This window comes from Macaca nemestrina, chromosome 15, assembly GCF_043159975.1.
Source record: "Macaca nemestrina isolate mMacNem1 chromosome 15, mMacNem.hap1, whole genome shotgun sequence".
NCBI classification, from domain to species: Eukaryota; Metazoa; Chordata; class Mammalia; order Primates; family Cercopithecidae; genus Macaca; species Macaca nemestrina.
This window is the reverse complement of record NC_092139.1, coordinates 88,162,187-88,172,808: the sequence shown is the minus strand read 5'-3', so window position 1 is coordinate 88,172,808 and position 10,622 is coordinate 88,162,187. Positions and strand designations below refer to the sequence as shown.

General features: G+C 54.7%; 1 protein-coding gene across 2 annotated transcripts in view; it reads left to right on the top strand.

The window, feature by feature from the left end:
- Positions 1-2,965: 2,965 nt before the first annotated feature.
- Positions 2,966-10,622, top strand: part of LOC105480654 (protein phosphatase, Mg2+/Mn2+ dependent 1F) — a 33,785-nt gene continuing 26,128 nt past the window's right edge. The window contains exons 1-2 of one of the 2 annotated variants that reach the window (XM_011739737.3): positions 2,966-3,055; positions 10,009-10,274. In XM_011739737.3, the coding sequence (XP_011738039.1) occupies positions 10,069-10,274 (206 nt within the window). In that variant the 5' untranslated portion in view covers positions 2,966-3,055; positions 10,009-10,068. Of the gene's footprint in view, positions 3,056-10,008; positions 10,275-10,622 lie in introns of those variants that run through there. The other variant, XM_071080063.1, reaches the window with a different exon arrangement.

The following is a 10,622-nucleotide window of genomic DNA, read 5'->3' as shown; positions in this document are numbered from 1 at the left end:
TGCCCCCTCCCACCCACTCTGGTCCGATTCTGGGGCCCTAGCAAGACCACACCTGTTACATCCCCAGTGCAGGGCTGTGACTGCTCTTCCACCCACAAGGCCCAGTGGACCTGGAGCCTTCTCTGCAGAAGGTTTTAGGACCTCCAGGACCCTTAGGTTACAGGGCTAATTCAGGCTTACAGGAGCGGAGACGGTTCATAGGCCTTAAACCCAGACAACCCAGTCCTTCCTTACTATGCTTCTGCACTGCGATTTCAGCCAGAGGCGGGGCTAATCACAAAGTGTTCCTTTATTTTCCTCTGCAGTTGTCCCTTGTACGTGACCCTCCAAGGCCCTTGGCGTCCGCAGCTTGATTCTGCACTCCGAGTCCATTCACCTTCTCCCATCCGGTAGCATCCAACCCCGCTGCTACTGCTGCCAACCTGGCCTTGAGAGCAATGAGGACAAGGAAGGGACAAGGCCCCTTTTAGGCCAGAACTGCCTTCAGATCAGCCACGCTCCATGGGACTGTACCTCTGCCCTGGAGGCTGGAGAGGTCAGTGGCTGCAGACTGGCTCAAGGAGCCCCTGGCCCTGCCCACCTAGCCAGGGGTGCAGCCTTGCCAGAGAAGCAGAGAAGCGTCTGTGGCTGGGTGGGTGATATTGAAAGATTCCTTTCACCAGGGTGGAAGCCAGGAGCTGAGGCGTGATGGAATGCGGACAGTGAGGCATTGACAGCACCACAAGGCAGGAGTCGTCTCCAGACACGTCCTTGGCCCATAGGGACAAGCTCCTGGTGGTGCCTCACTTTGCTGTCCTCTCTAAGCCGCAGATCTCAAATGGAATCAGTGCTCAAGAGTCTAATATGCCCCCTCTGAGGATGCCTGCGGGAATATCAGCTTTTACTGCACTTTACCATGTGGGAGGGCCTGCCCCACGCACCACCTCACCTGTGCTGCGCTTCTCAAACTTCACCCCACAGCCATTCTGTTGTAGGTGATCTCAGGGGCAGTTTTGAGAAACAGTGGCCCAGGGTCTCACAACAGCCCTCTGAGATAGGTTGGTTGCTATTGTCCCCATTTTTTTCTGATCAAGAAACTGAGGCTCAGGTGAGCTAAGGAATGTGCCCAGGGCCACCGTTTATAATAAGTAGCCTCAAGCCTTGCTCATGGTTACTGCCCTGACAGGGATCTAGGAAGGAGTGAGCAGGAGAGTGGGATGAGGCAGGACTCTGTCCCAGCCCTGCTGTCTCTGCCCAGACACCTCTTGCCTTGCAGACCCAACCCCACCCCAGATGGTTTCCTTTCCAATCACCCAGCTGCTAGTTCTCCAGGTTACTGGTCTCACTCCAGGTTGCTCCTGTTAGAGAAGCATCCCAGAGACATTCATTCCTGGCAAGGACACAGGCCTGTGGACCTGAAGGCCAGGTGGGCAGGGCCACAGAAGATCTGGGCGTCCCATCCTCCATTTAAAAAATTATACTTTACAACTGCATTGGTATAAAGATGAATATATTAATATATATTAAAACCTTTTTTTTTTTTACTTAAAGGTTTCTTTCTTCTGCCTTTAAAATATTTTGGCCAGGTGTGATGGTTCACACCAATAATCCCAGCACTTGGGGAGGCTGAGGCAGGAGAATCACTTGAACCCAAGAGTTCAAGACCAGCCTGGGCAACATAGTGAGACCCCATCTCTACAAAAATTTTTTAATCAGCTGGGCGTGGTGGTGCTTGCCTGTGGTCCCAGACACTAGGAAGGCTGAGGCAGGAGGGGAGGCTCGCTTGAGCTCGGGAGTTTGAGGCTGCAGTGAGCTATGATCATGCCACTGCACTCCAGTGTGGGCATCAGAGAAGGAGCTTGTCTCTAAAAAGAGAGAAAAAGAGTATTTCCATGAGCCTCTGTGTTGGCAGAAGAATGACCCTTCAGAGATGTTCATGTGCTATACCTGTGCCTGTGTTAGATTACATGGCAGACCAGGCATAGTGGCTCACACCTGTAATCCCAGCACTTTGGGAGGTCGAGGCAGGCAGATCATTTGAGGTCAGGAGTTTGAGACCAGCCTGACCAACATGGTGAAACCCTGTCTCTACTAAAAATACAAAAAATTTAGCCGGGTGTGGTGGCGCACTCCTGTAGTACCAGCTACTCAGGAGGCTGAGGCAGGAGAATTGCTTGAACCCAGGAGGCGGAGGTTGCAGTGAGCCGAGGTCATGCCACTGCAGTACAGCCTGGGTGACAGGGTGAGACTCTGTCTCCAAAAAAAATTACGGGGAAAAGGGGAATTAAGGTTGCTGATCAACTGATTTAAAGTAGAGAGATGATCCTGGATTATCTGGGTGGGCCCAGTGGCATCTGGAGGGTCTTTAGAAGTAGCAGAAGGAAACAGAGGAGGGAACCAGAGGTGGCAGTGTGAGAAAGGCTCAACTGGCCATTGCTGGCTTCGAGGCTGGAGGAAGGGGCCCGAGCCAAAGTATGCGGGGAGCCCCTGGGAGCTGGAAAACGCAGGGGAACAGTTTCTCTCCTAGAATCCTCAGACAGGAACGCATTCTGCCTACTCATGGATCTTCACCCACTGGGACTAAGTGGACTTCTGACCTCCAGAATGGAAAGATAAAAGCCTTAACGTTTGTGGAAACAAACAACTCACAATAGGCCGGGGACTGTGCCCCCTTGCCTGACGGATGAGCCTGCCTAGGCAGTCTGGATTTGCATCCCTGCTGTCATGTACCAGCTGTTGACGGCACAAGTTGCTTCATTTCTGGGCGCTGTGACCTAGGGATTGCTTTCACCATCCAGCCGCCCACCCAAAGCTGCAGAAGAGAAGCAAGAGGCCGATGACTGGGGCGGCTCCGGAGCCCAGGTGGAGCCGCAGTTCGCCTACCACTAAAGGGCCGCAGTCACGGTCCGCGTAGCCGCCAGGGGGCAGCAGAGGTCCGGCCCCGCCAGCTTGGAGTCCCGATTGCGCCTGCGCGGCGCCCGCAGCGGCCGGGGACGGGAAGTGGGCGGGGCCGACCGGCAGCGGCTTGCTGGACGCGGAGCGGCGAGGAGACTGCTGAGGCCCGCGGAGACCTGGGGTGAGGCGGCCGGGGGAACGGGATTAGAGGGCTGACGGGCCTGGGACGAGGGTCAGGCGAGCGCCCAAGGCGCACAGGGGTGAAATGGGACCGAGGAACCGGAGGGATGGAATCAGAGGGCTGGGGAGGCAAGGAGGCCGAGACGAGGCTCACATGGGGGCACCCAAACGGTGCGGGGGTGCAATGCGGGGGTCCGAGGAGCAAGAGGGGCCGCTGCGGACCTGAGGAATCCGAGGCTGGGAGTTGGGGGGCTGGCGAGCCAAGAGGGCAGAACTGGGGGGCCGGCGGGGGTGTGACCAAGCCGAGGGCCTGGTAGGGACCGAGGTTTATGAGACAGAATGGGGTGCTGAGGGGGGACGCGCCCCATTTTCCGAGATTTGGCCTCTCCCCACCCCCCAGGAGCCTCTAGGCCGGCACGTTGCCCCATATGCCCCCAGTCCCTCCACCTTCAGGGGCCCAGTCTCTGCCTGAGGGCCCCCTGCCCCGCGGCCTCCCGAGCGTCTGTGAAGCGAGCGTCAGCTGCACAAGTGCTTGGGCTGCAGCGGCTTCAGCCACAGGTCTGTGAGCCAGAGCCTCAGGCGCGGAGGCCGGGCACACTGCCGCTGGGTTCGGTCAGGCAAGCCCCTGAACCCGTCTGCAACAGGAAGAACTGGCTCCGACTGCAGGGATTTCAGCACAGGGCTTGACACACGGTGAGGTCCACTGCATGGTGGCGGGCTCCTTCGAAGCCTTCCACGCTGCGGGACAGAGTCACACATGTCGTGGTGGCATTCCCCGGGACAAGTTCCCTGGGCCCAGATGAGCTCTCACCACGGGGGATAGAAAGTGGGGCCGGCCAGCACTCTGAGGCCATCTCCAGTCTCTTCTGTTGTCAAATTTCGCTCTTTTCCTCCTGCACCCGAGGTGGAAGTACCAAAGGCACCTGGCATCCAGAGACCTTGATTGAGTTCGCTTTGCCCTTTCCACCTGTGTGAGACCTTAAATGGGTGCTTGCCCTTCTAGAACCTATTTCTTCGTCTGCAGTGTAGCCTGACAGTATGTACTTCTCAGCGTAGTTGTGAGAGGTAAACAAAATGAATGCCTTTCTGAAAGCCATGAACCTCTACACAAGTTCATTTGTGGAATTCCTTTGAGATACCGCCTGAAGGCTGGGCGCGGTGGCTTATACCTGTAATCCCAGCACTTTGGGAGGCGGAGGCAGGCGTATCACCTGAGGTCAAGTGTTCCAGACCAGTGTGGCAAAACCCCATCTCTACTAAAAATACAAAAATTAGCCACGCGTGGTGGCAGGTGCCTGTAATCCTAGCTACTCAGGAGGCTGAGGCAGGAGAATTGCTTGAACCCGGGAGGCGGAGGTTGCGGTGAGCCAAGATCCCACCATTGCACTCCAGCCTGGGCAATAAGAGCGAAACTCCCTCTCAAAAAAAAAAAAAAAAAAAAAAAAAAAAGGATACCACCTGAAGCCAACCGAGTCTTTTTTTTTTTTTTTTTTTTTTTTTTTTTTTGAGACGGAGTCTTGCTCTGTCACCCAGGCTGGAGTGCAGTGGCCGGATCTCAGCTCACTGCAAGCTCCGCCTCCCGGGTTCACGCCATTCTCCTGCCTCAGCCTCCAGAGTAGCTGGGACTACAGGCGCCCGCCACCTCGCCTGGCTAGTTTTTTGTATTTTTTAGTAGAGACGGGGTTTCACCATGTTAGCCAGGATGGTCTCGATCTCCTGACCTCGTGATCCGCCCGTCTCGGCCTCCCAAAGTGCTGGGATTACAGGCTTGAGCCACCGCGCCCGGCCAACCAACCGAGTCTTAAGACCCGGCACTGCTGCCCACTGCACCCTTCAGAGTGATGTAGCTTCCTCAGCCCATGCCACCCACCAGTCACTCTTCCCTCTGCCATCACACTTATACCACCTGCTGTACACAAAGGGCCATTGTGGGCTTTCTGACCGCACGAAGCTTACAGTCTATCAAGAAAGTCAGGCCTGTAAAAAGTGGTCATTGCACAACAGTGTGACTGTGCTTAATGCCATGGAACTGTACGCTTACTAGTGGTTAAAAGGATACATGATATGTATATTTTACAACAAAAAAATTTATATATGTAGGAAAACATCTAGAAGGATTTACATCTAACTAGTATCAGTAGTTATGAATAAAGGAGTAAGAATCTGCTTTGGTAGAAAGAGAAAGTTGGCCAGGCGTGGTGGGTCATACCTGTAATCACAGCATTTTCAGTGGCTGAGGTGGGCAGATCACCTGAGGTCAGGAGTTCGAGACTAGCCTGGCCAACATGGTGAAACCCCATCTCTACTAAAAATACAAAAATAAATTAGCCGGGCGTGGTTGCAGGTGCCTGTAATCCCAGCTACTAGGGAGGCTGAGGCAGGAGAATCGCTTCAACCTGGGAGGCGGAGCTTGCAGTGAGTGGAAATTGCGCCACTGCACTCCAGCCTGGGCGGCAGAGCAAGACTGTCTCAAAAAAAAAAACAGTTAACAGTGAATATGATAGTTTTGTTACACCATAGTGATGCAGTTTCCTTTTCTAAGGATTACTGGTTGTTGGTTTTTTTTTCATTACCCCGGTTTTGCAGTTAAGCAACACTTAAGTATTTTTTCTGTGTTCCCTAAAAAACTGGTGGTTAAACCCTGCATTCGTTAAGCTTAGGAGTCAAAACTAATGCACTAGAGGAAAATAAATATTTTAAATTTCATTAAAAAAAAACGTTTTACAAGTCAGATGTGAGCAAAAGTGCCATAGAGACATGAGAGAGAGCATGCTGGATCCAAAGGTGGGGAGATTTCAGCAAAGCCTGGAAGGATCCAAGAGATCTCAGGAGGCAAAATGGAAGGAGGACACCACAAAACAAGGAGGAGAGGGGCTGCCCTAGGGTCAGGGGGACACAGAAATGGAAGGAGGAGCCATGAGAGAGCCAAAGACCAGAGTTGGTGGCCAATGAGGGACAGGTCAGGGAAAGAAGGAGTCAGAATGACTTCCCGGGTGTCTTCACAGTTAGGGCCCAGGTTCTCCGGCATGAACCCCACCCTGGGACTTTGGGCAAGTTCCTTAGCTCTTCTGCTACTGCCTGCCCTGTGAAGTGGGGATAACCACAAGAGGTTGTTGGGAGGCTAAAAACCATCCCAGGAAGAGTGCTCGGAGCAGGGGCGGATGGCAGCTGGCAGCACCGTCAGCCCCACCCCTGCAGCTGCCGCCCAATGAGTTTGCTTTGCCATTTCCCACCTGTGTGAGACCTTCAATAGGTTCTTGGAGGGTGAGCACCCATTTGGTGTGCAGAGGGGCCCTGATCCAGGAGGAACAAGCTGCCAGTTGGATTTGGCCAGACTGGTCCAGGCAGGCAGCGCTGGGAGGCAGGAGTCCATTGTCCCTCCCATGCCCACCCCAGGCTCTTGGTGACTTGCACAGGCTCATGCACACATCCCTCTCACTCTGAATCTTTCACTGGTTTGCCCTGGTCAGGAAAGCCTGGCACTAGGCCCTGCCACCTCTGGTGCTCTCCCAGCCCTGACTCCTCCCTGCGGATTGCCACCGGCCTCCACGCCATTCCTGATGCTGTCTCCTCCAGTTGATCCCTCAAAGAACCACGGCACTGTTCCCTACCCCTCCAGGTACTCCCAGGGCTGCCTCTGGTTTCCCTTGGGTGAGGAATTTCTCCTTCCTGCTGGATGTCCCATGGTGTACCTCAGATTCAGGAGCTTATGGGGAAAAGGAAGGAAATGATTCCTGTCCCTTTCGACTTCTGGGCTCCAGGGAGGGAAAGCTGTGTCCTGGTTTCTCTCCTCACCCCTTGCCTTAGGTTGGTGATGCAGAAACAAGGGCGCTTGGTCCCCAGCAAGCAAGATGGGGACCTTTCTAACAAGGGCAGGCAATTGGCACAGGCCCTGAGAGTAAGCCAGCCCGTCCCCTCTACAAATGCAGACAGAGCTTCGCACAAGGCATCATCACATCCCCTGAGACCTCACTTAGCACGCATGGCACAGGCACCATTGAGGCCTGTGCGGGTAGCGGGCACAAGGCACAGGGAGAGCAGCAGGTGGCCACAGTGAATCAGGGTCTGCAGTGCAGACAGGAAGGGCCCCCCTCCCTGAGGGAACAGGCTGATTGTGGGGAGGAGCTCCCGGCACAGGAAAGAGTACCCCAAGGTCAGGAGGCAAGAAGGAGGCATCTGCATCCCAAAATGTCCAGCAGACGTCACCAGCAAGTGGCGTGAAAGTGAAGGGTCTTGAATTCTGCCCTTGACCGTGGGGCTTTACACTGTGGGCAGGGGTTTCTGTGTGCTGTAGCAGGAAGCATGCTGTCCTCTCACTTGGATCCTAATCATAAATTCACATGAGCACATTTTGTGGTGAGATGACAGAGCGTCCAGATCACTTGGAATTGCAAGGGAGTGGGCGGAGGCCCCAGGCACTGGCAGTTACTGGGGGCAGCTCTGCATTGTTCACATTTCTCTCCCAGAAGCTCCAGGGGGCCAGGGCAGTGCCAGGCAGAAGAGGGGCCCTTGGCCGCTTTCACTGCTTGAGGGCAGCCAAGCTTGCTGGGAAATTCACGCCATCTTCAAATGCCTTGCAGCTCTGCTGGGGCATGGCTGGCAGGCCTTGCCGCCTCCTCATTGACCCACTAGGGCTCCCAGCCTCTGCTCATTTCTCCAGCTCACAAAGTCTTCCCTTTGTGGTTTGAATGTCAGTGTCCCTCCTCCTCTCAGAGTGATTTTTCCTTATTTGTTTTGTGTTCTTTTTTTTTTTCTTTTTTGGTAGAGATGGGGGGTGGCAGTCTCACTATGTTGCCCAGGCTGGTCTTGAACTCCTGCAACTGAAGCACTCCTGCCTCACCCAAAGAGCTGAGATACAGACCTGAGCCACAGCGCCTCGCCAGTTGGTTTATGTTCTTTATCTTTTTACCTGCTTGCCTTTTGTAACCTGGGCTGCATTAAATTTACTCCTTGCTAATAAATGTGAACCCTAACAATGAATTTAGTCTATCCCCAGAACCTTCAGTAGCAAGCATCCCTATTTCTACATTATTTGTATGTGTCTACTTAAATTACCTTTCAATTCCTGCCTCTAAAAGAAGAGAGGGGTTTTGTGTTTTGTTAATTTACCACCCTTCACCCCTTGCATTCCAAATCCTTCATTGATCAGACTTGATGCTGGGATCTTTCGCTCTGCCTGCCCCATTTTCTTTTGTGTTTTTTATCTTTAGGCTTCCAGAAGGCTTGTTTCAAGTTAGCAATTCCTGATAAGGACAGCCCTTTTGTGGGCTGTGAGCTCCCTGCATCTCTTACTTCCCACTCTCTGCATCCTGCACCTCAGGCCCCTGTCGCAGCCGTCCTTTTAGCAAAGTTTGTAGGCAGAATCTGTGGCTATTCTAAGACTGATGATTCTAGAAGATTCTCCTTGCCTTCATTCAGTTTTCAGAACATGGAAGTCCTCATGGAGGTGATGGGCTGTGAAACCGTTCCCCAAATTCTCCACCCTAGAATTTGGGCTGTTCCTCAGTCTCATGTCCATTTGTCAGCATAGAAGAACGCAGTTTTTCTCCCCAGCTTAGTAACTGTGTAGGATTTCTTTTTTACTTTTTTCTGTATTCAGTCTCATCCACTACTGCGTAGGACTCGCTGAAGAAAGTTTTTTCCCAGCCTGCCTGTTAGACAAAGCCCAAAGTGGAGTCCCCACTGTGGGAGGGTTTGGAGGGGTCAGGCACCCGAGGGGAAGGGGGCAGGAGAGAGAAGGGTCTATGCTGAGCGGGTGCTGGCAGGGAGGCCCAGGTGTGGGACCTGGAGGTGAATCCCCGGGACGATGCAAAGAACATGGAGGGGGGGGTGCTCGAGAACTGTTTGGGTATAGGCCAAGCAGGCAGGCTGGGGAGGCAACTGTGGAGATTCTGAGTTGGGAGAGAAGAAGAGCCAGAGCCAACCTGCAAGGAGGCTCTGAGGCACCAAATGCCTCTTTCCGGTGAGAGAGAAGCAGGGGAGGGAGTGAAGGCACAGGCTTTGGGATCCCTCTTCAGCCCTGTCTTCCTTCCTGACACCTCAAGCAAGGGACTACCCCTCTCCAAACCTTGAGGTTCTCATCTGTGAAATGGGGGCTTGTCCTGGCTCTTGGGGTGTTAGGGGCAACTCACAGGACTGGTCAGCTCTGGGCATTCCTAAGGACTTAGAGAGGAAGAGCCCACATGCCCTACAGTGGGGTCAGCGCCTGGAACTGTCCACAGTGCCCCTGTTCCAGCCAGCGCTTAGCAGGCCTGAGCCATTCTAGGCTCACAATTCCCTCCTCCTATTAGAGAGCATTGAATAGACTCGATGGTGTCCCAGAGCACCTCCTGTCTGTCCTGGGTTAACCCTCTGCTTCTCTCCTGGCCACCCCTTGGGTGGCCCCAGCAGCCTCTGGGGATCCCTTCTGCTCCCACTCTGGCCTGTCTCCAAAATAGCCCTGGGCCGGCCTCCTGCATCTTGGCTCTTGTCTTTCTTCCCCTGAACGCTGCTAGAGCCCCAGCAGGTGTCCCTCCTACCATCTGGTCACCACATCCAGGCTCACAGACCTGGTGGCTTCACTCCCTCACCTCAGAGCCCTGCTGGCTGCTTGGGACCCGCGATCAGGTTGAACCCCCTCACCTGCCTCAGTGCCTGGCCTCAGCATCCCTGTGCTGCTCATCTCTGGCCATGCTGGCCACCCTCTGCCAGGAGCAGTCTTCCTCCTCTTGTCACTTCTCCTTGACAACGTCCACCCAGCTGCTGCTCCTGGCACCATCTCCTGAGACCGGATCTCTGGATGCCCACAAGTCCCCATCTGGATTCATGTCAGGACAGCGGCCAGGGTTGTCCCACCACTTACTAGTGGCCCTGAACTGTGAGGCCATGTACCTGCTACATGGTGCTTGCAGTTGGGCACCTTCATTGCTGGTGCCGTGGCTCCTTGATTCTGCTGACTCTGACATTTCTCCCCAGGGTGAAGCCTGGAGACCCTCTTGCCCTGGCCCAGCTGCAGGCCCCCGGGATGCTCTGGGCATGTCCTCTGGAGCCCCACAGAAGAGCAGCCAGATGGCCAGTGGAGCTGAGGAGACCCCAGGCTTCCTGGACATGCTCCTTCAAGACTTCCCAGCCCCACTGAACCCAGAGGACCCTCTGCCATGGAAGGCCCCGGGAATGGTGCTCAGCCAGGAGGAGGTGGAGGGCGAGCTGGCTGAGCTGGCCATGGGCTTTCTGGGCAGCAGGTAAGCCTGTGCAACCCCAAAGGGGACAGGGAGCGAGGGCACGGCGCCAGGGCCTACCAGGGATGTGGTGGCTGTTCCCCCACACGTCCAGCCCCACATGGGGATCCACAGCCCCAGATCCCTATGGCAGCACCGTGTGGACTTCCTGTGGCTGCTGTGGCAAAGCACCACACACTGGGCACTCAAAGCAGCCGAAGCTCATTCTTTCACAGGGCCGGAGGCCAGAGTCCAAGATCAAGGTGGTGGCTGTGCCATGCTCTCTCAAAGGCTGTAGGGAAGAGTCTGCTCCAGGCCTTTCTGTTAGTGCCTGGCCTTGACTTCCTGGAGGTCCTTGGCCTGTAGACTCAT